The sequence below is a fragment of the Camarhynchus parvulus genome, chromosome 3, assembly GCF_901933205.1.
Source record: "Camarhynchus parvulus chromosome 3, STF_HiC, whole genome shotgun sequence".
NCBI classification, from domain to species: Eukaryota; Metazoa; Chordata; class Aves; order Passeriformes; family Thraupidae; genus Camarhynchus; species Camarhynchus parvulus.
In genome coordinates, this window is record NC_044573.1 from 43,639,331 (window position 1) to 43,666,079 (window position 26,749).

The 26,749-nt window shown below is 38.5% G+C and overlaps 2 protein-coding genes across 3 annotated transcripts in view; one reads left to right on the forward strand and one right to left on the reverse strand.

The window, feature by feature from the left end:
- The first annotated feature begins 977 nt into the window (after positions 1-977).
- On the forward strand, positions 978-26,692 carry TBCE (tubulin folding cofactor E). The gene is made up of 17 exons (XM_030944676.1): positions 978-1,029; positions 1,254-1,386; positions 4,120-4,204; positions 10,990-11,178; positions 12,200-12,288; positions 12,964-13,063; positions 14,837-14,939; positions 18,899-18,975; positions 19,226-19,321; positions 19,925-19,989; positions 20,074-20,138; positions 20,581-20,733; positions 21,480-21,633; positions 22,126-22,194; positions 23,245-23,304; positions 24,656-24,747; positions 24,995-26,692. Exons 2-17 carry the CDS (start codon positions 1,287-1,289, stop codon positions 25,085-25,087), a joined length of 1,590 nt encoding a protein of 529 aa, XP_030800536.1. The 5' UTR covers positions 978-1,029; positions 1,254-1,286; the 3' UTR covers positions 25,088-26,692.
- The window catches only part of B3GALNT2 (beta-1,3-N-acetylgalactosaminyltransferase 2), a 28,153-nt gene continuing 27,107 nt past the window's right edge, over positions 25,704-26,749 (reverse strand). For both annotated transcript variants that reach the window (XM_030944678.1, XM_030944677.1), the window contains exon 12: positions 25,704-26,415. In XM_030944678.1, coding sequence (XP_030800538.1) covers positions 26,281-26,415 — 135 coding nt within the window. In that variant the 3' untranslated portion in view covers positions 25,704-26,280. The remainder of the gene's footprint in view (positions 26,416-26,749) is intronic.

The following is a 26,749-nucleotide window of genomic DNA, read 5'->3' on the forward strand; positions in this document are numbered from 1 at the left end:
TGATTATTTACTGTCATGATTGCTCCAGTCTTGGTGGTGCCAACATTCAAATGATATTGTTTGCATTAAGCTGTTACGAGACATTGAACTATAAAACGCAAGAGATTAAAAAAGGTGAAAAACATCAATTAGGATACTTTGATTTTTATAAACAGTTCTTAGATCTTGCCATACCTATCTCTGTCAAACTGAAGAGCTCTTATTTAGTTTCTGTTCCTCACCAACTGGTACTAGAACAGTCAGGTCTTTCATTTTTTGCTGTTAATCTTACGCACAGTGGACATTTCGATTTTCCTGGATCCCCCCGGGAATATTTCCCCCAAATACTGAATGTTGAACTAAATGCAGCAACAAACGTAGCAGCGTACAGAAGAATACAACCGTGTGGGAGTCCGCTTGGCGCGGGGGTGCTGCGTGGGAGCTCTGCTGCTCGGCGACCAGCCCACGTTCTCCTCAGCCGCTGATCCCGGGAGAGCGCCCCAGCCTTGAGCTACGGACTGGAACCATCTCTTGCTCGATGTTCGTTCACCGCTACCGCAGGGCTTTGCCCACCCCGCGCTGCTTTACAGCGCGGCAGCGCTTCCCCGGGACACCTTTCCTCTCTCCTCACCGCCCGCCGCAACGCTGCGGCCACTCCTAGGGCGGCGCAATTCCCGGGAACGGGCGGGACATCCCGGCACCGCCCCGCGCGCCGGCTCGCCCAATCAGAGCGCCCGTCTCTCACCCCGCGGCATGCCGGGAGCTGTAGTCCGGGGCCGGCAAGTTCGCGCGGCAGGGCCACCCTGGTGAACACCACTACCCAGAAAGCTCCACGGCAGTGACGCCCCGGGCCGATTTGCCTCTGAAGGTGATGACTCGAGCAGAGTAGAAGGCGGGGCGGGCCAATAGCGGGCCAGGGCAGGGCTGCCCTGGGGCTCGTGGCCAATCGGAGCGCTCCGAGAGCCGGGCGGGGCGGGGCGGCGCGGCGGGGCGGGGCGGTGGGTGCCGCGCGGCGCGGGGCGGAAGTGCGGCAGCGGAGCGGCCCCGCCGGTGCGTGAGCTGCGGCCGCGGCCTCGCGCGTGTGGGGCGGGGGCTGAAGGCGGCCCACAGGAGCCGGCCCAGGGAGCGGGGAGTGGCCCCCAGGAGCCTGCTCGGCCCAGGGAGCGGGGAGCGGCACGGGGTGGCGCCGGGCGGCAAAAGAGCAGCTCTAGGTAGGGGCGTTGTGAGAGCAGCGGCTTGCGCGTGTGTTAAGAGCGTGTCTCCTGTGCCTGCAGGTCCGGGAGCAGCCCGGTTCCCGCGGCTCCGGCATGGCTGCCGGGCTGCCTCCCGATGCGCTGGGTCGGCGGGTCGCCTGTGGCACCGACTACGGGACTGTGCGCTATGTGGGCAGCGTGTCTCCTACTGCAGGTAAGCGCCACACAAGTAACAGTCTTCGCATTTTATGGCTGTTCTCGAGGTTCTAGTCATGTTCTTAATTAAAAAAGTGTCGACCCAACAGTGTCGAGTAAAACGAGGCAATTTACAACTTGATTTTCCTCATTGTTCTTGTGTAAATGTGGTGACTTCTAATCTGTGAGGTTTTTAGGTTTTTTTCTTTAAAGAAGTCAGAGTTGTCAAAAGGAGTGGAAGAAGAACTTCACAGTCTTTCCCCTGATTTCTGTGCTGACAGAGTCAGGGAAGGTAAGAGGCAGCAGATCACCAGCCCAGGTGCTCCTTTGATAACATATTGTGTTGGGTTTGTGTGACAAGGCTCTGAGAATGGCAGGGGCTCCAGGGTGGACCTGCCACTGGCCAAGGCTGAGCCTGTCAGCAGTGGTAGTTGCACCTTGGTGAAACCTTCTTTAAGAAAGGAAAGGAAAAGAGACTCTTTGTGGCCAGAGAAGAGCTGAGTGAGAATATGTGAGAGGAACAGCCCTGCAGACACAAAGGTCCATGAAGAAGGAGGGGGAAGGAGGTGCTCCACAGTCCAGGAAGGAGATTCCCCTGCATATTTCCTGAGACAGACAGGCTGTTTCCTGGCAGCCCAGGGGGATCAGCAGGGGTTCAGCAATCCACCTGCTGCCCCTGGAGGAGGCACACACAGGCAGATGCCTGAGAGGAAGTGGTGACCCTGGGGGAAGCCCACACCAGAGCAGGCTCCTGGTAGACCTGGGAGATAAGCCCTGCTGGAGTGGGTTTCCTGGTAGGTCTTGTGTCCTGGAGTAGCCTTTTCCTGAAGGACTACACCCCATGAACAAAGGGTTCCACACTGGAGCAGTTCCAAAGGAAGAATGCTGTAGCCCATAGGGAGGAGTTGTGTTGGACCACTCCATGGAGAACTATCTTCTATGGGAAGAACCTGCACTGGAGCATGGGAGGGACTCCCCTCTTGAAGAGGAAGCAGCAGAAATAAGGTGTGATGAACTGACTGTAACCCCCATTCTCCATCTCTCTATACCTCTCGTGGGGAGGAGGTAGAGGCCAGGAAGAAGGGAGAGCTGAGGTGGGGTATTTTTAAGATTTGTTTTATTTCTCATTCAGCTACTCTGATTCTGGTTGATAATAAATTCAATTACTTTCCCCAAGTCAAGTCTGTTTTGCCCGTGACAGTAATCAGTGGGTGATCTCTCCTTGTCCTAATCTCAGCTCATGAGCATTTTGTTGTATTTTTTCTTCCCTGTTCAGCTGAGGAGGGGAATGACAGAGTGGCTGTGGGTGGGCACCTGGTATCTAGCCCAGGCCAACCCACTATAGATGTTCAAATTTATGGGAAGATTCCTGATGCTTGGAAGAAGACTAGCCTTGCATACAGTTCTAGAAGAGGCAAGAAGGATGACCAGGAATTGTAGACTCATTAACCTCACTTCAGTTTCGGGAAAGATGACATAGCATGTTTCCTTGGAATCCATTTCCAAGCCTGTGAAGGACAAGATGGTAGTTGGGAGTATTTGGTACTTGTAAATGAGAAGTTGTGCTTGGCAAATGTAATTACTTTCTATGATGATATGACTGTGAATGTGAATGAAGGGAGAACAAGTCAATATTCCTTGACTTCAGTAAGTCTTTGAATAATGTCTTCATTAAGAATTTTATTTGGAAGCTGAAGAAATACAAGGTAGGTGAATGGACTGTTAAATGAGTTGAAAGTTGTCAAGTGAAAAAGTAATTAATGACTTGATATCTGGTAATGAGTGAGTACTACAAAAATAAATGCTGGGGCATTGTTTCGTGTATTCCTCAGTGACTTGGGTGATGAACAGTGTTCACCCTCAAATGGCTGCTGTGATATAAGATAGAATTGCAGTTCAGATTAAGGTTTATGAACTTTAGGTTTGAACCCAAGAGATTCAAGGAGGATAAATTTCTGCATGTAGTATGGAAAGTATTAGTGACTCAGAGAGCCTGTTGTAAAAAGGGCTTGGGAGTTAAATTGGATACTGTTATGAATATGAGCCAGCAGTGACCCCTGTAACAAGCAGAGATACATGTTATAATGGTTTATCTTAGAGGGAAGTGATGAACATGGCCTGCAAGTTAAAGGAAGCTGTTATCCCTCTCTGGGAATGGGGGTTCTTGACAAGGTTACCCTTGGAATAATGTATCTGCTGTGGAACTATTCCAGTTCAAGAGGGATGCAGATAAACTTGAGAGGATTAAGATCCTCTCAAGATCTTGTCTCTTGAGGAGTGTTGGAGGTCTGCCAGGGTGGTAAAGGGCACAGACCATATACATGTGTTGTGAAGAGGTCTAGGGATCTGGGCTTGTTTGATGTGGTGAAGAGAAGAAAAAGTGCCATCCAATGGCTTCCTGCAGCTGTTTGACAGCTGGTTACAAAGATGGCAGAGCCTAACTCTTCTTACAAGTACTAGAGTATACAATAAAGGATAAGGGCCACAGCAGGAAAACCTTTCCCATTACATTGCTACACTACAATGCAGCACTGGAATATGCTCACCAGATGTGCTGCAATCTTTCTCTCCTTGGAAATTTTCAGGGTCTGGCTAGGTAACAAATTAGCTGAGTGACTTCTTTTGGTGCTGGTGATAATCTCCTGCTTTGAGAGAGAAGGTTAGGCTGAGTGAACTGCAGAGGTTCTTTCTGGCTGTGATTTCTATGTATATGATGCTGTAAATTTGAAAAAGTATCAACCATTTTTTTCAGGAATTTGGCTGGGCGTGGAATGGGATGATCCTCAGAGGGGAAAGCATGATGGCAGCTATGAAGGAACACAGTATTTTAAGTGCAGGTGAGTTGGTTCACAGCATTGGTACATCATATGGGGCGACAAGATGCTCATGGGAAAAGACCCTTTGGCAATTTTTAGGGCAAACCCTTCTGAGTTGGCCAATATTAAAAAGATCATAATTCTGAGTGCTCTGAGCAGCTAACCCATAGAGGCTCCTGCACTGATATTTATCCACTTACAGGTATTAGGGTATAGTAAATACTTAGAAAATACAAGTCATGTTTTCAGAGGTATGTTATAAAATGAGACTTTGGGATGTTATTATTATTCTTAGTAGGTTTTAGATCTTTTACTTTAGTTAGGAAATCAATATTTCCTAGTGACTTTCATTAGGTAATTCTGAACTGAAATATTGGTCCATATTAAGTGTTTCAAATACAGTTTGTATTTGAATTTAAGCTGATTTGCATGTATCTTGTTAAGGGAAAATGCCAAGTTCTTGTTAATGATTTGGGTTATATTTGTATCACTAAGGAGTTGTTAAATATATTTATTGGATTTAGCACATGCAAGACATAGTGCAGCTGTGTGGGGTTTTTAAGTATATGCATGCATTACTTTTAAGTGAAAAGGTTTGTGCACTTAACATGTTTGAACTTGTGGAATACAGGACTCTAGGATGGATATTAACTGCAGCAAGTCGTTGATTTCTATGTCAGGACACATGCCACAGCTAAAAGTTTGGTAGTTAGGGTAACTGGATGATGACTTTCTTCTATGAACTCCAGTTCAATAGCTCTTAAATACTACAGACTGCTAGCTCAGTAAGTTCCTGGGCATAGAAGTGGTAAAGGATGAGAGAACAAAATCTATTCTGCAGAAAAATAAGAAGAAAACACCACCTGTGAGGACTGGATATCTTTTTTCCCTTGTATCAAATAATAATAAAACAAGGCTTGAGGAGGCTAAACACACTTAATACAAGAAAAAAAATCAGCATTGCTGGATTTTTTGTTTCAGCTAAAGAATGAAAATAATGGTTTTAGCACAACCATGTCTTTCAAATTAATATATTAGTGGAAGTTGCTTCCTAAATGTTTTGAAATTACTTGAAACAATTTCCAAGTTGAAGCTAGCGATGTTCTGCTGTAGGAGAAAAAAATATAAATAATTGGCTGACCATTCCAAATCTCTCTGGACAGGAAAAGCAGTTGAACATTTCATGAATGTTTTTCAGAAACTCAACTGCTTTACATTTGTGTGTGTATGATATTTATATATATATATATATATATATGTGTATAGACTCTTGGTTTTTTAGCAGCCATCAGTGTGCTTCCAGGAGAGGAGATCTCAGACAGTAATCTTAATTCTTGATGTGAAAATCAATGTTTTGAGTGAAGCTCAATACCCATAACAAATGTAAATGTTGAGGTCTTTAAACATGTTGTTCTTTCAATACCTGTTCCTTGTACTTGGCTAGTTTCCAATCAGAAGAGGTCCTGCTGGATTCTAAGAGAATACATAGTTCCAGCAGTCCACCAAGACACACAGACATAACTTCCTGTGTGCAGACACATTTGTAGTTCTTCTATTGACTATTGGGAAAATGTAGGCAAACTTAAGTAAGAAATAGTTACCTTACTGTAGCAAAAGGGTGTTGAAAATCCCACAACTTAAAACATCACCTCTTTACCACTACTGATTTGGAGGGAATAATGTTTATTTGTAGATGAATATACACATCTAAAAAAATTGCTGTATTTTTCCCCTTATCATGAGTATCCTTTGCCTACAAGCCTACTTTGCTCACTCCTTGAATTCTGATAAGCAGAAGCAGCTGATCAAGTAGCTTGTGCTGTAAACAAATGCAGTGAAAGGACATTTTGAAATTGTTTTTAAGGCAACTTTGAAAATAACTGCTTTAAAAAATACATCTTTCAGAGTGACATTTGAAAATAAGACCATAAGAGGAAAATAAAACTGATTTTGAGATTCTTATTACCAGAGAATCTTCTTTCTTTTCAAGTCCTTACTTGAAACAGCAGGTCTGCTTACTGCTCTATGTGATCTCTATAGTAGGTTTTTTGAAAATATTACCTAAACTTTTATGTTTCGTGGCAGTATGTTTATCTGGGTCATTATGTGGTGATAATTGAACTTCTTAAGAATATGAATACCAAGGAACAAAACAGCCATACTTCAAATTATGCTGACATCATGAGCATGTTCATCAACCAATATCAGCTAGAAATGGCAATGCACAATCTAGTGGTGGTTTTGTGTTCAGTTTTTCCCTGATAATAGGATCTTGTTTCTTAATAACTGAGGAAGCTACTATTTTAGCTGTCAGTTGCAGTAGTGTATAATGTAATTATGTTCTGCAGTCCTTCAAGAGAAATGAGTAATCAAGCCTTAAAACACTGTTAAAATTTGTATACAGCTTTTGAAAACGTGAGTGTGCTTTTCAATAGGTTCTTGTCCCACAGACCTGCTGACACATTTGTATGCGTGTGTTCCCCCGGGAAATATGGATTACAAGCATACCTTCCTCCCCTGGTTGTCCTATTCTTGTTGCATGATGATCTGCTCCATGATGATTCAAGATAATCTGCTCCATGAAAGATCTGTTTATATTAAATTAGGGCTATTTTTTCTTCAAGGATGACACATTCACCTCCAGGAATATCTACCTAGAGCACAAACAAACTCTTCAAATACAGGAAAAAATATCATTTTAGTGTCCGTGAAAAAAAAATTATTTCCGTTTTGCAAAGGCAGAAAGCATTCCTAAGACTCCTGAGAAGGTTTTAGTTCAGAAGTTTTGTTCATCAGAAGCTCATGCTCTTTGCTGCCAGTAGAACTGTGTTGAAACACAAGGTTGTCCCTGACCACTGCTCAAACATGTGCTGTGCACCAGCAGAACCCCAAGATAGCATTTAAACTGCAGATGTCTGTCTGTTTTTTCCTTGTTTTTTGAAAGCTCAGAGTCAAGTTTCATGTCTGTTTAACTAAGGTAAACTTTCAAGAACTTGAAGTACTTATTAATGCTTGCAAAGCTTTTGCTGTTCAGTCAGGAATTTGATACACCATGGCAGGTTAGTGTCAGGTGTCATTTATAAGCATTGTTTGGTGCCATGGCCTCTTTCTAAAACTTGAAGGATTTTCTTTACTGCTGTGTGTAGATTCTTCTAATAGAAGTTTTGTCTGTTGAACACCTTCCCCTAGAAGGAAGAGATCTGTTCAGATCTGTGTAGAAAAGACATGCATGGATTCAAACAGCTCCACTTCATGACACCTTATGAGCCTTGTAGTGCATTTTCTGCAGTCATGGTGGTAATTGCCTGGAGTTGATCATTGCAAACAGACTGTACTGGGCAAAGAAGCCCTTTGATCCATGTTTACTGCCTAGGCTGATAAAGCTGACATCTCTCTCCATGGCTCAGAGCTTCTGCAGTCAGACAGCTCAATTGTATATCTGTTATGATTTATGTACTCCTGCATTTTTCTTCAGTACTGAGAAGTGTGTGTGTGATATTTCCCTAGCATATGAAGAGCCATCATGTACCTGTAATGATGAGCAGTGCCATCACTTTGTTTTACAGTAGCAAAGAATGATGCCAAATTTCCTCCTTATTCAGTGGAAGCTGACAGCTAATCTAAATTTTAATGAATATTCTTGAAGCACCCTGGGCATGCCAGCAGATGGGTTGTATGCTTCAGGCTACTGAATCATGAATAGGAAGTGTCCTAGAAGATGACTTCTAAGATTGGGGTCAACCTCTCTATTTTAAAAGTCAGTAGGAAGTGTCAGTATTAACTAGAGCCAGCCACTTGCCCGAGCCCCACTTGTGCATATTCCACATTTTCTGCTTAAGGAAATTGGGCCGTATCTTCTACCACTCTATTTCCTTACAGTGTTTTGTTCTGGCTGCAAGACAATTTGCATACATGAGAACAAAATCCCTGTTCTCAGACTTCTGAGTGTTCATCTTAAGTCAGGTTGATCAGTAATCCATAGGTTCTTCCATCTCATAATATGCATGCTGGGTGACTCTTTGGATTATGATTTATCTGTTTAGTTGATATGTACATGCAGTTTGTACAGTTCATATGTCCTAATGTGAAATTTAATACAGGCAGTGTGTTTTAGGGAAAATGAGTTACAGTGACCTCTCCTTGCATGCGCAATAATTTTGCCTGAAAATAGGTTCCTATTGCAGTTTCATTTCCTGTCTTTTGTGACAGCTCCTAAAAAAGTAGATCAAATAAATAGACTGGAACTGAAAAAGAAGCTTAGGCTTTGGAATGGATTTAAATATACATTAGTTAACTTATAATAGACTGCAGAGTAATGGGAAGTGATACCAACAAGAGAGAGAAAACCTATGACTTTTTGATCAGGGCAAAAAGAGAAGGGTCTTGAGAGATAAATACACTAAAATTTTCCTACAGCTTTATATTACAGGGGACAGGGTAGCTAGGTTCCTCTGCTTTTTTTTTTTTTTTTTCCCTGAGGATAGAACTGTTTCCTGCATAGAAAATGAAGAAGGAGATGCCAGTAGAAGTGGTGACCTGACAGGACAGAAATGGGCTTAGGAATGGATATGGTGATAGAGATACCCAAAGGTCTTGGCTATGTCAGGGATAAATGGGATGACAGGAGGAATGCAGAAGTGAGATTCTAGATTAGCTCTGGTGAGAGTGTTGAGGAGAGCAGAACTGTTGAGTGTAGAGGGATGGTGATGACAAAATCATGATGATAGGAAATTGGATAGTTGTTGTCAGAATAAATTTACAGCAGGACCTAGTGTGAATTACAGATAGACAGGAGCACAAGGATTTTTTCCAGAGCCCCAAGCAGAATCCTGTACTATCTGCCATCTGTGAAGCTGTTTGACTTAATTAAATGCAGAAGTGATATATTTGGAGGCAAGAGATGTTCTCGTTCAGGTCGTAAAAAGGCAATTTACTGTTTTAAGGAGAGGTATTAAGAAAGAATCACATCATTTTTACACTTGAGAAAGTTCAATATTTAAATCAGTCAAGTGTTTGCAAGCTATGAAGAATTTCAAAGGAATGGAAGAAATTACTTAAGAGAAGGTTACTGGATTAAAAATGTATTAAAAATGCTTATCAAACATGAGAAGTTCATACCAGATTTATATTCTTTAGTAATTTGCCTTTCTGCTTCTTTTGTAATCATTGCATTCTAAACATAGTCCTTAAAAAACTAGACTGAAAATATTTTGAAAGTAAATATTATTGAGTTTCTACCTAGGTCCTTCTTAAGGATATGAGAGTAGAAAGGCTAATGAATGAAACTGGCCCAGGACATTTCCAGCACTGATTTTTTAACAAAAATGCGAATACATGGTGCCAAACTATTCCATCTACTTGTAATAGGTTCATAAGATTTGGGGCCTTCAGTTACTGGTTTTTTTTGTATGAGAATTTTGAACTTTGTAGCACTGGTGGTTTATATTATGCTTTGCTAATTAGACACTTGATGCTTACATGCTGTTTTGAGAAGTTTTATTTACATAAGTGATGTCTTCCTCCTGGTACTTTCCTACCAAATCCTGTTGTCTTCTCAGCTTGATGGCAGACAGATATTCATAGCTACCAATTTTCTTCCTGATGTTTTCTGGCTGTTGCTCCTATCAGATCCTCATCTGCTCTGCGGTAGCATTCCCATAACTTGTCTCTGCTAGTTCTTCCCCGATACTGTGTTTCCTCGCTCACTTTGCTAGAAAATGTCAAAGCAATTGCATGGTAAGACGCGGGAATGCAACAAAGTTTTTTCAGTGCTGAAGAAAAGCCAAGAAACTCCACTGGACTGACTTAAAGATGCATTATTGGTTGGATATTTCTGCTGAATATTCAAAATTGTTACCAAGTTGGTATCAGGATTTTTTGAAGTTTGTGTTTATATAAGAGTTCTGAGTGCTACAATTTGTATGTTGTGTCATTGTGAATTACTAGCGAATTATGCAGGTCAAATACAATGTAGCAATCACTATTCTGAGTATTCCTTAGGCTTTGGTAAATTTCCAAGCACGCTTACTGTATGATTTAGGTAACTTTGTGTCTATCCATAGGTAGAAACTTCTTTTTCTGGAGAACCTGACTTCATAATGAGTTTGGAAATAACAGAGCAGTTATTTTTTGTCACAGACATATTTTATGAAAAATCCTTTTGCCAGCGTCTTTTCTCCTGAGAAGCTGGGAAGCTTCAGCTTCTCCATGTTTTGCTGCTTTGGAATGTGATTTGGAGAATTGTTTACCCAGCATGTGAAATTGTTTTTACTTGATGACCAATGACAGCCGCCTGTGTCGAGGCTGTGAGCAGCCACAAGATTTTATTATTCATTCCATTCCTTTCTTTGCTATCCTTCTGATGAAATCCTTTTCTTCTATTCTTTTAGTATAGTTTTAATATATCCTTTTCTTTTAATATAATGTATATCATAAAAGAATAAATCAGCCCTCTGAAACATGGAGTTAGATTCTCATCTCTTCCTTCGTCCTGGGACCCCTGCGAACACCACTACAATTTTTAATAATGGTACTGATACTGTAATTTTGATGTGTGAGTACATTTTAGGGAGCTGGTGCTCCAGTTCTCTTAGTATCTCACTCTGTGAACTTCTATCAAGTACTATCAAAGATACTCTGAGAGTCTTACCTGGCTCACTGGGAACAGTGATGTTCACAATTAGCCCGTAGAATTGCCTTTGGACTGCTTTGGTTCTCAGTACTTTTGTTTAAAGCAGTAATTAATTAGTCAGTCATTGTTAAGATAACTGTTTATATTTCAACGTTTCCTGGCTGCTCTATTCTAGGCATCCTAAAGGAGGATCGTTCATCCGGCCAAACAAGGCAAATTTTGGAGTAGATTTTCTTACTGCAGTAAAGGATCGGTACGGATTGAATGATAAGCAGGATGTTCAGGGTGGCACAGGGAATACAGTAGTATTTGGAACGAAGACTGTGGAATTTGTTGGCATGGATTCTGTTGCAGAACAGCAAAGGCAAGTGTTATATATGAAAATCTAAAATACATTATTAGTGATTGATCAGTCAAGTAGTATTTCAACTGTAAGGACTGCCCTGCATGTAAAATTGTTGTGTCTAAAAGCAAGCCAGACTGCACTGTGGTGGAGACAAGAAATCTTCCAATTGTGGATTCATAATTTACAGGTTTTACAAATACCAACTGGGGTTATGTCACGTTTGAGTGCTAACAGTCCTCATTCACGTTTCATAAAGAAGCAGATGTTGATATCCGGTGAGAAATGAGAGATAAATTATCATCATGTTGACAGTCATCATACTCATGCATGGTCTTTTTAAAATAGATGTGTTTTAACATTTTCTTAATATTGTACAGTGTTCTGTAGTCTTTGTTTACTCATATCACAAACTAATTTCTAACCAAGAGAGGGAAGACAGAAAGTCACTGTACTGCTAGTGAAGTTTTTCAATCAGTTGATGTCATGTTCATGTACCTAGAAGGATAAGAAAGGAAGTAACTTAATGATGTGTCATAAATTGCAGTTCTAATGGCCTCCAGCAGAAGAGATGTATTAGTTCAGCAGATGGCAGTCTCCTTCTGAGCTGGTATTCCACAACTATTCTCCTTTTCTCCCAGAGCATACTAAGCAGTCAAAAATACTTCTGATAAGTGATACAAAGACTGCCCAAATAACTCTGAACCTCTTGCAAAACATGTTGCAAGAAACCTTTTTAAATTGGAATCTCGAATTAAATTCCAATTTGCACAGCTATATTTAATCTGCTTTACCAACTCTTTATTTCAGTTAGAGCTATGGTTCAACCAGACTTATTTTGTAGTAGTGATGTAAAGGCAAAAAAATAGAGATGTATCTCTTTTCGAGTGCGAATGACACTGCAGTGTGGTAATCTGCGCATTGCTAATTCCAAAGGAGATACACATGAAAAGGATGTTATGGAGTTGTAAAAACCAGGCATTTATGTAATATACCTATTTCTGTTTGAAGATTACCGAACAGGATGTTCTTTCTCATGTAGACAACTGAACAAACTGGTGGATATCTCAGTGCGTGAGTGTGCAGTGAGCCATGCTGGTCAGGAAGAGGAAATCAGCAGAACATGTGCCAGTATCCTTTTCTTGCTGTATTGCATGATGCCACAAATAAAGTACATACTCTAGTATTCAAGTGTTCACATCAATGAATGATATCTGTATCCTTTTATTAAAAAAAAAGAAAAAATTAAACCTGAAGTTTATATTTAAAAGTTTAATGTAATGTTAAAAAGTTAAACAGCCAGGCGCCTACAATTTTTGAGAGGAAATGCAAATTGTGCATAAAAATAGAAGTGTAGGTTGTTATTGTGACTGCAGTTTCAGAAGGCTCCAGCAATGTTTTCTTTTAAAATTCCCTAGAATAGATAACCATATAGAAGTAGAACTGATACGTTCTGTAGACACCAGAGGTTTCCAATATATAACAAATAATGTGTTTAGTACACTGCATGCAGTGGCAGTGTTACAAAACTACAAAGCCGTTTTTATTTGTTAATTTTTAAGGACTTATAAGAGTTCCTGTCTGTATAGAAATTAATCCATTTGAGGATTTGTGTGGTTAAGCTCTTCTATAAAACTATAAGCCATTTCCATATCAGAAATCAAAATAGAATTTTCTGTAACTGAGCAGTACCATCCCTTAGTGTAATCTATTTCTCTTTGATTCAAAACGAAACCCTAATTCTAATTCTGAAAAAAGGAAGTTCAGTTTTGAGATAAGTTTATTTTTCTTAACAAGAAATTTCAGATATGAGGCATATAAATCTATCAAAAAATCTGATATCATCTTGGGAGACAGTAGTAGCTATTGCTTCTCAAGTTCAAAATCTGGAAACACTTAATGTCAGGTATAAATATTCATATTTGGGTTTCTCTTCCTTTGGGGTAGGAACAAAAACCAAGAGGCTCAGGATTCAGCTTTCTAAATGTAACTGGATACAACAAGACTCATTCTAATGGGAGCTAAGGGTTTTTTTTGGTTTTTTCAATCTTGTTTTTAAGCAGCTGCTGAAGTTGTGGGCTGTAGTGTGGGCTATATTTTTCTGACATCTGTATTCAAGAAGAGCCCTAGGAGTTCAGCTTCTGTGTAAAACTAAGTTCTGGAGAACATTTTCTTCAAAGTTCTAAGATTTGATCTGTGGGGTTTTTTTATTCTTGATACATTCTGGCTGCTCAGGCAGCTCTGCATTTAAGAACCCACTTTTGTTTAGCCAACAATGTCTTGACACTAACTTAATTATCCATAATGCTTTGACTAAACCTTAATTATCCCAAACCTTTGTCTATTTCTGTCCTAAAATGATGCTGATAAGTAACTGTTGAGACCATGGTGACAGATCTAGGGGAAAATTTCCTGTACAATGATGACATTGGAAAAGGAAGGAGGATGTTGTTAAATAAAGCTCCAATTCTATTGAAACAGGAAAATTCATAAAATAATTCCAAAATAAAGAACATTTATAGTATACATCTATACACTGTAATTGTCACATGCCACAATAATTTTCTGGTGTGAATTAACACAATGGATTAAGTAGCAGCCTAAATCACCAGCTTTTTCTATTTATTCTTATCATTATTGTGACAAAAATGTATTTTAAAGTAGTTACAGTTGTTCTATTTTCTTCAATATTTAGCAATGAACAGCTGTTTGCAACCTGGGTGCTATTTGTAAATCTGTCTTTGCCTGGAGCATATAATGATTTATTGTTATCAGCGTGCATGAGAATAGAGAAATTTATTTTAATTCACCCGGAATAATTTTTTCAGTTTTTCATTGTTGAGAAGCATACTCTAGACTGAATGGTTTTCAGAAGTTTTTTTTAAAAAAATGGAAAACAAAATGAGATTGATGCTGGAATCTGATGCTTACAACTACAAACTGATATAGTCTGAATCAGTTTTGTATTGTTTTGACCTTCTGTTTGCTTTAAAAAAGAAAGAAGGTAAATCTGTTACTGATTTTTTTGTGCATGGAATGTTGGAAGAAGAATAAGAGTGATTAACCATCCACCAGCTTTTATTTGGAAATTTTACCCATAAGTGTGTAACTATAAACTACACTGAGCGATTTTTATGAGAATATGCAGGTAGATTATGCCTTAGGAAAGAAATAAAAACTTCTCTTTCAGGGTGAATAATGAAAACTGATTTGAAGACCGCAGATTTGAGGATCTTTATCTTTTCTTCTTTGTAGTGATACTTACCTATTGAGAGGGGATTTTACATACTTTTGTTTTGCTGGAGTCTGGATAGTCTTGTGGGCTCTTCATTTTCAGTCAACACTAAGGAGTTTTAAGCCCAAGCTCTGGCTTTGTTTCATTTAATATTAATGAAAATCATTCTTTTCATGTTGAAAACTTAGTGAAAGAGGCCACAAAGGAATAAATATGCATTCTTGAATAAATATGTATTCTGGAAGCAGGAAAATAAATTAGGAAAGAGTATGTTTGAATATAACTAGAAATATATTTTATTATATTTTAAAATATGTGACATCCTGGCAGTGATTTTAATTTTTGGAGGGTGTAAATGTCTTTTTCTTTAATGTGTAGCTCCAAACTAATGACTTAAATAAATGTGATTATTCATTATGCAAATATATATGTTTTTTAATGCAGTGAAAACAAATTGAGATTTCCATCTACATCAACTTTTGCATCCAGTGCATTTTCAAACTTGAAGATTCTGGCCCTTAATCAAACTGAAATAACATGGACAGAGGTAATAGCCTTTCCTGATTTTTTTTTTAATTTAATATCATTAGGTTTCTGAGGCAAGAGAAGCGCAATAAATATTTGTGCATTGTATTGTTCTACTGAAATCAATTCATCCTTAGAAAAGGTGCTGTGGGGTAACTGTGTTAGTTACATATTGACTAATATACTTCCTACATAATGAAGGAAGTAATATTGGCATAGGAGTCTAATAAGAAACATTTTACTTCATCTACATCTGTAAATTGCCAAATCAAAAAAAAAAGCAGTTGGAGTACAATATAGCTTTGTGTCCCTAAGTTTTTTTTAAGTGAAAACCTTTTGGTTCCTGGTAGCTGTTGAAGATTTACGTGTACTTGTCTGTATGCAATAGAACAAATGAAAATAGAAAGAAATTATTTCCTTACAATAAGAAAAACTTTGTTTTGGTCTCACTTTGCATCAGCAGGAGACTGATTGGTATCTTTGACCGTACTGATAGTTCTTGAACCACATGATGCCTGGCTGTAGGCAGCAGACAGCAGAGGAAAAACAAAGCTCTGACTTGTTTCAGGCACTGAAACATGCACACTTAAATGACTTTCTCCTGGTATGCTGTCTTATTAGGAATGAAGTCCTGTTGTCAACTATAGTTAGCAGTGGGCCTTTTTTCAGAGATGGGGCTTAGGACATGCATCTCAGTGTCATGTTACTTAGAATAGCTTCTAAATTCCAAACTATTATTTGGATTTCTCAGGGTCAGATTTTATTGTACTGCATTGTAAAACTACATGACTTTCCAGATTTCAGCTGCTAGCTGCTATCCAGTAAAAGAGCATTTAACAAAACTGGGGCTTGAATAGAAAGAAGCTTCTTCATTCTCTTGTCTTGCAGCAGGACTAGAGGAAGGTCACTGCTGTGTTTTTGTTTAGTGTCCAGTGTGCTCTTAAAACTGTCTGTGGGATTTATGGCAGAACAGTTGATAATCCTTCCATAGTAACAACAACATGAATGGTGAAGGGAATGGAAGAATTAAGAGGCTACAAACACTTTAAATGTCACCTAGTGCTCATCAGAGTAAATCTGTGCATTGTGGTGTTTAAAATGTTGGTACCTGCCAGCAGCTGTCCTTCATCCCTCCATGGGGTGACTGAAAGGCTGGTTGGAGCCATGCCTGCAGATTAGAGTTCTCCTGGGCTAATTCAATTGCAGTGAGAAAGTCCCAACTTAGCCAGAGCAATTTAAAATTATGCAGCTTTTGGGTTTTTTTTCTTTTTTTTGAAACCCTGCTTTAGCTGATGATTCGTCATTGGCCATAAAAGCATCTTTGCTTCCAAAATCTGTTTTATAAATTTGTTCCAGTTCATTCCCTGTAAGTTAGGAGACATAAGCCTGTGCTTGAAAGTGGTGTTCCAGGGCAGTTAAACAAAATGGGAAAAATAAAGGCATGTGTCTGACATCAGTACTCTGTGAACAAACTACTTGAAAATGTTACTGCTTAAGCGCTGAGGGGAGTTACTTGAAAATTCAACTTTAAAATAGAAAATAGTCATGAATATAATCCAAGCAAATAAGAAATACATTTAAATCATTTATGGGGCTATAAGCAAAAGTCTTAGGAGTGTTTTAAATTTAATTAAAACAATTTAATGGTGAACAGCATTTCAAAATTACTTGTTGTTATATGTAAGAATATATGGCATTGAGATAGTTGTAATTGGATTTTTTTTAGTTTGTTCCTCTGTTTTGAAGTATTTTTCACAGGAGAGGGACATGCTTAACTGTTATGCAGTAATACATAGCTCCACATTCACATGCCTTGAGCATCAGTTTTCAGAAAGAATTCTTTCATTAGTATATCATTTGCATATATCTAAATACTTCTGAGATTATTAGTATATCAGTAAAAGAGTTTATTATTGTAGAATTGTTGACTGATTGTACAAAACATATAACTTTCAAGGCCGGAAAAATGTCCTGTAAAATGACTTAAAGTTAGCAGCCATTGACTTAGAAATTGCATTAATGCATTTGAGTGTAATGAATTTGTATTTATGCCTCCAAACCCTTTCTTTCTTATTTGGCATTTAAATCATAATGTTATACTTGTGATTCTGTTTTCAAACTAAGATTTTGTATTTATAATATAATCTACTATTATACAGGGTAAAAGAAAAATCTGGGTTAGAACAGAAGTGCAGGATCATGCTTCTGACACTAGCAAGTAGCAGCAGGTAGTTGGGAAAAATTCTAGGCAAAGGGTAAGCACATGGTAAGAGCTTCTTAGAAAGTAATCTGGGATTGTGTGGCTTTGTGAGCTCAAGACTATATACCTCTAATATTTGTGGATATTTTTGTTTAATGATTTATCTAACTGTATTAAGAACCCATGTGAAAATTTTGCTATGCATATCATTTAACATAAATTCAACCTTTTTTGGGTTCTGATATTGCTGCCTGGTAATTTCATTTAGTAAGTCCCACTGTTTTATATGAAAGTAACTGAGAACGGCTATTCTCCATTTCATGGTTTTAATTCCTGTTTAGCTTCTTTGTGCCTTTCCCAATTATATTATTTGCTTCCTGGGATAAACAGACTAAAGATACAGGAGCATCATGAACTTACATGGTGACAATTGTTTCTCGTTCTCAGTTTTATTTCTTTTGCAATGGCTCTTGCATTTCCATTTTTCTGGTATTGAGCATTAGTGGCTCTCTTCTGGTTATTTGTTACCTCCCCATCAGCTTTCCACAATGAGGCCCCAGTCTTTCCAGGGGGTTAATTCCATGTCAGATCTCTGAACTTTTGTTTCTGAGGAAGCTATTTTAAGCAGTAGCTGGAAATTTGGCAATTTGAGTTTTTTGGAATCGTGCTGTGACCTATCATTTAGGAATTTTCTAGTCATATTGAAAAATCTTCAGATACTTCAAGTTTGTGCAGTTTTTTTTTTATTCCATCCATCTATCCCAATGCTGGGCTGTGGTGGAGGAATCTCTGTTACTGAACATGCACCTCATTTCTCTTGACTCTGCAGGTTTCTTGTCATGCTTCTTCATCACCAGTGGGATACCTATTTTGGTCTATCTTCTTGACATGGGGGAACACTATCAGATTAAAGAGATATCTGTTCCCTGCTCTTGCTTTGGAACAGGAAAAGTTGTTATATCTAAGTTTGTGTTTGTGTGTTACAGATATGACAGGAGGTTGATTTTTCATATTTTTGGGGGTGAAACAGTTGAGTTCCAAATCATAGGCTGCCTCTAGAAGAGATCTCAGTGTTTACCCTTGGCATGGTGTCTCTTATGAGTCAGTTATATGGACCTGCAGCTGGATGGATTCATGCTGTGTAAAGTAAAATAATATCTTTTATGCAATTTCAGGGCATAAGATCTAAAACAAAAGTATCTTTGTTCATTTTGTAGCCTTTTTTGAATTAATTTATTTTCTTTAGAGAACTTGAAAACTTCAGGATGTGTTGAATTCATGCAATTCTTGGCTTTTAGTGAGTTATAGGCTGGCACAGTCCCAAGACAGAAAAGACTTCAAGCTCTGAAAAATTAACATATTAAAAATATTCTGTCAGATGTATTATGTGTATTAGCTATACATATAGGTTCTGGAACTTCTGCACATGTATAGAGTTTGTACAGCCAATTCCTCACCTCATCATAGGGAATACCTGGTCACTCCAACTCACTGAATTAATTAACTCAGTTTCCAGTCTCAGCTGTGAGGGTGGCCACAAGCCTGGGACTTACAGTCCTGTGACTGCAGAACTCCTTTGATGTCATCTGTGCTGGCAGATCCAGGCACAGGGGAGCCATCTGGAAGAAAGGGAAGACTAGGAAATCTTAATTATTAAAGCTATGGCTCTCTGGTTTGGAGAGCCATAGCTTGTTCTGAACACATTCAGAGCAAATTTGCATGAAGTATAATTTCTGAAATATTCCCATCTTTTGTAATATTAAATAAAGTTTTGCTCTTAGGTTCTTCTTTGTGCTCAAGGATGGCCAGTACTTGAAGAGTTGTACCTTTCTTCTAATAATATTACAGTTTTGGAAAGGTGAGTAACATGAGTCAGTCAGTTGTTAGCCACTGGTGTACCACAAAGTTACACAGCACATAAAGTTACATTCCTGTAGTGTTTGCATCACCAAAACAATAATTGATGCAAATTTCACATGATGTATTTCAAAACATTTATAAATGTGCACAATTGTGTGCATACAATTATATACTTAGGAAAATAGTGTTTTCATTGGCCTATAACTTTAAATACTCTGGTTTTGTGTTTGTTTTTTCCAATATATCAGGCCTGATAATGTCCTGCAGACCCTGAAGTTGTTAGACCTTTCAGATAACCAGCTACTGGATGGACATCAGCTGCATCTCATAGCACAGCTCCCCAGGTAGCTGTAAACAAATTTGCTGGAAATTCTTTGTCCTAGATATTCGTCTCCATAGTCCTTGTTGGCTGAAATATGATAGTATTGATGTTGCATGAAAGATTCATGAGATCTTGAAATAGAGGCATTTTGCCCTCTTGAGGAGAGTAACTGCATTATTTAGTTGAGCTATTATAATATAATCTTGCTTTTGTTGTATAATAACACATTTTTCAGCCGTGTGTTATTAGGTTTTCATTATACACTTACGAAATGAAAGTGATTTACCACACTTCGCTAATTTGCAGAATTACCATCTTTCCCTATACACCAAAACAGCAGCCATGATTTTCAATAGCCACAAGCTGTTTTAAAAAAAGTCATTTAGAAAATCACACATTTTAAATCCAGGAGCCATTCTGAAAGTTTGAAATTGTTGCACTTACTCACTGAAAATTTTATTCCCTGAACATGGCTGAAGTCTGGGTACTGCCTGTGAGGCTACTTTTCATTTGTCAGTGATGCTGCACATCTTTATTAAGAAAAGAAAAAAAAAATCAGGTTGTATCTCTTTGCAAATAACTTCCTGTGCCACACACAGTGATCATTGTGTCTATTAAATTTCAGATTAGAACAGCTAATACTTAGAAACACTGGGGTATCTTCTATACACTTTCCTGATGCTGGATTTGGTATGTAAAAGAAGTCATTTATTTATCGTTTTAAAATTCTGTTTATTTAAAGTTTTCACTGTTTTCCTGTTACTCTTTTCCTAGGATGCAAAACCAAAATGTTTCCTTCGCTAAAACGCCTTGCAATAAATGACAATAAAATATCACAGGTAGGTTAGATTGTGGTGGTTTTACATTTTGTAAATAAATGCATCTTTGTTTAAGAGTAACTTAAAGTTTGCTTTTTAAAATTTTATTTTATGTCTAAGATTCTGAGGTAACTGTTGAACACTTTGGTCAATACAGAGGCATAGTTTAAAAATGTAAAAATATTTCTTAACGTTAAAAAACACGTTTATGTTATGGCAGCTACCTTATAATTTCTCTCACAGAATTCTAATGATCTAAAGTTCGAATTTCTTGTTTTGGTTTGTTTTTTAATTAAATGGAGTGCAGTTCTTTCCTTAGGCTACATGAACAGGATCCAAGTACTTGGTTCAGATGATCAAAAGAATTTTTCCAGTCATCTTTGTTGTTCAGGCATAGTCAGTGTTACCAGGTATTGTTCTGAAATGAAGTTTTATATTTCCTCAAAAGACTCTTCCATTTCAGTGGTCATCTATCAATGAGCTTGATAAACTGCCAAGTTTGCGGGCACTGCAGTGTAACAATAACCCCTTCGTGGACACAGAGAAGAACCCAGAGACTCTGAAACAGCTCATTATTGCCAAGATAAGCCAGTTGGAGGTTTTGAACAACTGTGAGGTGTGTGATACTTCAACAAATTGCATAAGTCTGGCAAAAATTTAAATCACTGCCTGAGGAATTGTTTTCAGTTTCTTTTAAAATTATTGATTGTTTGGGTGCAGGAAAAGTAAATTGCCAACTAATCCATCCCCTTGTCAGTGGGGCAGTCACAAGCTCAGTACACAACCAAGCCATCTTTGTGAGCATTGCTAACTCAGTGGGGACTTGGACAAGATGAGTCAATGGTGGTTTTTTATCAGTGTCTGAATTGTGTTGAAGTTGCAGGACTGTTAACAAAAACCATACTCTTAAAAGAAAGAAAAAATAGAAAAAGCAGCATAGTCTGATCTGTTTCAGTGACAGCGATACCAACATTTGCCTTCTGCAATGGAAAAATATCATAATCCACACCAAATCAAACTTTCAGCAAATGTTTATCATAAAGGAGAGCAGAAGCAGTATCTGATCCATTGCTACACAAAACATCCTTGCATCGCCATATACAGCAAAATCTTTGCTTAGATATTAATTTATGGTTCAGTGAGTACACAGAGGGGCTTAATGGCTCTAAAATATACTGAATATATGGATCACTCAGTATTTGGAGACATGGTTTGTAAGATTCTTGGTAGCATTGAAACATACTGAACATCAAGTAAGACCAAGGAGTCTGTGGCACTGATTAGATTTTATTCTCTGGAAAGTTATATAATTATATTATAAGTTATATAATTATATTATGTGCCATTCCTGTGTCAGTACAGATCCTTCCTGCTGAAAGAAGAGGAGCGGAGCTTGATTATCGCAAAATATTTGGAAAGGACTGGCTAGAAGCTGGTGGGCATTGGAACCCAGAGAAAAACAAACCAAGTGAAGAATTTCTTGCTGCCCATCCCAGATACCCAGCACTTTGTCTTAGTGAGTACAAGCAGAGTACAATAGTATTTCCTCACCTCTGGCATTGTGGCAGCACTGGTTTGGTCTGTTTTCAACTTCTCTTCCCCTTGGTGTTTTATCCATGTGCTGCTACAGCCTTAGGAAAGCCCATACATTGGCAAGCCTGTGTGCCAGTGGGCTTTTGCACAGAACTGCACCCTTTGGGGCACTGATGCCTCAGGAACTCAGGCTCCTGACCTTGAAGACCCCAGCACCTGTGTGCAGCCATCCATCAATTCATTCTGTAGCTCTCCCAGCAGTGGGAATGTTAAGCAGACACCCCTGTCCTGGATGCTGCAGCAGCTGGACAAAGCTCGTGTCTGCAGCACTGTGTGGTGCAGGAGCCACCATGGCTGTGCTGAGGGAACTCCTGCCTGATCCTGCACCACAGTGGTCCTAGGTCTTCAGTTTTAGTTTTTGAAGGGTTCTACTACTTTTCTATTTTTCTAACTTCTTCTATTTTTCTTCCAATAGAATATGGAGCACCTGAAGAAGGAGAACTGAAGGGACAACAGCCTTTGACTCTAAAAAATCAGCTCCTGAGTAAGAGGCCAGAAATGGTCAAAATTGTTCCTTCTGCATTTAGAGTATTTTATGAGCTTAGTGTCTTGTAGGTGTAGATGGAGAACAAAAATTCCAGCTTGTAATTTTGATTTCTGAACTGTCTCAGTGAGTTTGACTGGAAAGCTGATTCTGTGTGCTCTCTCTCATTTTCCCCTTCAACCCAAGCCAAATGATCTTCTCAATTGAGATTTAATGGAGAACAAAGGTTATTGATACTCCATTCTGACAGTGTGAATGGCTTCTTTACAGAAGACATCTCAGGCTTTAATCTCAACAGCTGCTCTGTTTTCTGATATTACCTTTTTTATAGCTTCTTAACTTTAGGACAGACAAGAAAAACATGGGTAGCTTTGGTATTTGGGGCTGTCTACATATTTAATCTAGGTTACCTCCTCGACCTGCAAATTTATGTAGCTGTGTTTCCCAGCTGATAGAAGAACTGAAAATTTTTACTCCATGGACAAAATAGTATTTTAAGGCATTACATTCTAATGCATTTAGGTGGAAGACTAAATAGAACAAGGAATCTTATTGGCTAGACATAAAATAAACCTTTGTTTAAGGATAAGGTTTATCTTCTAATCTCTGAAAAATAATTAGGCTAATTATGTCCTTTGAAAGTCTTTGTATGGTGCTTTTGAGAGGACCAAAAGCCTGTTTTAAACTGAATAAGCAATTTCCATTCCACATTTTTAAAAATAAAGGTTATTTTTAAAAAATGAAATAAAAATTAGGCATTTTTAAGTAAATACTCATTTTGACCAAAAAACCTTTAAGCATTAGGGAGTCACTGCTACAATAATTTACTGAAGATGAATTAAAAACTTGGTTATTTTAATTAATTAATTTTTCAGATAATGACTAAATGTTATCATTACTGCTGAGATGCAGGCTACCTCCTCCTAATTTTTGAGAGATCAGGCTGAGCTAAGGGAAACAATTTGTAATAAAAAGAGACTAGAAAGACTATGCTTCTGCCAGAACAGGGCTTATTGTTCTTTCACTAATGCCTCACCCTTCTTCTTTAAGCTTTGACAATTACATGTCCTGAGAAACCTGAACAGAAGCCAGTGGAGAAAAAACTGCCAGGTAAGAAGTCTTGGCTTATGTTCAAGCAGTTGTTTCATTGCTCCTTTTCAAACAATGGTATTAAAGAATGGCAGCTGCCTCTGGCTTTGTCAGCTCCTGAAAGCTTTTAGTCTGCCATATAAAGAAATGACAAAGGCAGAAATTATTTTAAAAGTCATAATTCTTCTGGCCTTCATACTTACTTTAAGTCCAGTTCAAAGATGGAAAGTCGATGCTTTGTCGTAAAGTTGATGCTCTGCTGCTGGTTTCATGTTAAATAGTCTGAGGCAATTAAAGGCCAATTAACAGGGATAAAATCTGGTGGATGTGTTAAACCAAGTAACCAGAACGTGAAGTCTTGAGAGGCAACCACACATAGTGTATAAATCTAGATATTGAGGTCTAATAGGTCTAGATATTGAGTATCTAATCCACGAAGTTAGAAATCTAGATATGACCTCTATCAAATTCATCCTTTGAAGTTTTAGTGCCTGTAGTGACATAGAATGAATAAGACCATTCTAAATTAAGCTGATGTTCTGGAAAGATGATGTGTCAGAATGAAGTCTGGGAAAAAAGAAGAATTCAAGCTTTATTCTAAAATAAAAATCACATTTATTATCACAAGTTGCATAAAATCAGATAGATACAGCTTTTACAAAAATGTTTGATAGAAAAATATTTGTCTAAGTACAATGTGTGGTATTACAGGAGTAACTCGCTATTGCTGTGCCTTTAGATAAAGCTTCAAAAGAAGTGAAATTTCAACCAAAATACTGAGTTTATCTATTGCAAACACAGGTGTCACCTCTGGAACAAACTACATTTACTCATTCAAGATCCATTACAAAAAATACCCCTTCCTATAAGTGACTTCATAATATAAACAACTCTGCTGACAATGTGTTTGGGACTAATAACTCAATACCATTCCTAAGAATGTCACTAGTTCCACCGTGCCATTTGCTTACTTGTGCTGGGAAAGCCAATTCCTGGTAATGAAAACTGCAAGGAACAGTTGCCAGATGCAAGGCTGGTGTGTGTCCCAAAGGTCACTTAGTTTAGCATGTAGAAATACAAACTCAAAAAAGGTAAGTTATGAAGCCGTAACACTTTAATTTGGTGTATGGGATCAAAGCGCTTACTCTGTAGTAGCACATCCTGCCCTATCCACCACAGGTGAAACCATTTTCCACTTGACAGTAGCAGATATATTTTCAGGTACCAAAGACATTATTGCAGTGTTAGAACTGAAGCAGCAATACAGCCTTTCACTGTTGCTATAAGCAAGTAAAGTGAAACACTGGTACTTTGCTAAAGCTCAGTGGCAGCAGCATTTTTTTACTAACTTTTCTCTCTCTCCCCTCCACAGAGTCTATGACTATTCAGAAGGTCAAAGGACTGCTGTATCGCCTGCTTAAAATTCCTAGTTCAGACCTGAAACTGTCCTACAGAAGTTCTAAAGTGAGTTAAAAACAGATATTGAACAACAAAATATTTCATGCTGCTAAAGGTCCATAGCATGTTCTAAAATACTATATAAAGAAATTCATTTGACTTGAAGAGAGCTGTCTTCATGCTGTCATTTAGGACCTAATTTCATTCCTATAATATGACAGATTCTCCTTGACTGCAACTGCCTGCTATTTGGTTTACATGAAGGGATTTCAGTGTAAGTCTGATTAGGTTTTTTTTTGCTTTCTCATTCTAGCTGGAAGGAAAAGAAGTTGAACTAGACAATGACTTAAAGCCTTTACAGTTTTACTCAATAGAAAGTGGAGACTGTGTGTTAGTACGGTGGTAAGAAGGGACTCTCTTGCTGGACTGAAGCTGACACAAGAACTGCAGAAGAGAGACAGACACACGGATAGCCTGTGCCTGAACAGACATACAGGTGAATATGAATTTCACACATGTGGCACCAAAGGGCTGTACAATTGTACTTTCAGCTCCTCAACTTGAATATCAGCCTCCATGAAAACAGCTGCTCATTTGTCCTACTGGAGAGATACCAAACAGTGCTTAAATGCTTCAATTAAATAAAACTCGAGGTCACCCTTCTGCCAAGATTTTATACTGCCTGCCCCCAGCAGCAGTGAGAATTTGTTTTACTGAACCGAGTACAGGGCTGAGTTGTGATCTCTTTGCTGACAGGATCAGTGCTGCACTGAGAGGCCGCTTGCTCTTTGTTTTCACCTACATCCAACGACCTTAAAGCGAACAAAACCGAGTAGTAATTTTAGAAGTATCTGACCTTAGATGATCAAAATCTGCTAGACCTTTTTTCTACCCTACAGTGTTACCGTACCACCTTTGCTTTTTATTTTACAATCTTTAGCGTGCTGTTCCTCAATCTTAATTTACTTTCACTTGTGTAACCTCAGATTCATATCTAGTTAGAGTCTAGAGTCTCTCAGAAATCCCTCATAAATCAGGCCAAGCTTGCAGTACTTGAAGATTTGGTATAAGCAAACCTTGATTTTTTTAATCTAAAATGACAATGATATAAACAAACTAATCATAAATCCTAGCCCCCATTGCTGTCCCTGTCCCTGCACAGATGAGGGCAATCCCTCAGACAGCACAGAATGTGCTGCAGCAAGACTTACCAGCTGCCCTGGTGCTGAGCACAACTCTCACAGGATCCTGGAACAGCTCTATACTGAATCAGATCAGTAGTGCTTCAATTTACAAAAGACAGGCTAGTTGGCATTCTTATGTGCATTTATTAATTACAAGTAGGTCTTTGACTTTATATAAAAAGGATTTTTTTTTAATCTTGAACATTTTGGTTTTTGTCTGATCAACATCTATACTATAGAAAATGAATAGTATCAGTCCACTTGTAATTATCAAAAGGGATGTGCAAATATTGTTATACTTTAGTTGAAACCCAGCATTAAAAGGTACCTTAGTATCTTATTGTTCCAGGAATGAATCCAAATGTACACTTTTCCATGATCATTATATACTACCCTGTTTTCCAAGGCAAGTCCATCATCTTTCCTCACATTTACATGGATCTCCACACAGTTCCTTTAATCTCCAGAGCTCTCCCAGCTCCTGGGGCGAGTACTGGGGGGAAGACAGCATGCCACTCTCACATGTCTTCTCACACAACCAGAGACCATCCTGTTAAGTGAAAGAAAAATTTCAAAAGTTTTTCTTAGAAAGTATGTAGTCTCCAACAATCTTCACTTGCAAGAATCAGGTGCTTATTGTTTCTAGCAACAAACATTGCACACAAAAGTCCCAAACTGATCTGCTAGACCTATTCAGACAACTTGCAGGTAGGGATGGAGTCTGCAAGTGATTTGTGGCAGTTTTGTGGGTTTTCTTTTAAATACATCTTTATAAGATTTTTTTCCCTCCGGATTTTAATTGAACAGTTATTTCAATTCCTTTTTAAAGAAAAAAAACCAACATTTCTCCTGTTTTATGCTACTTGGAAGAGCAGACATCTCCT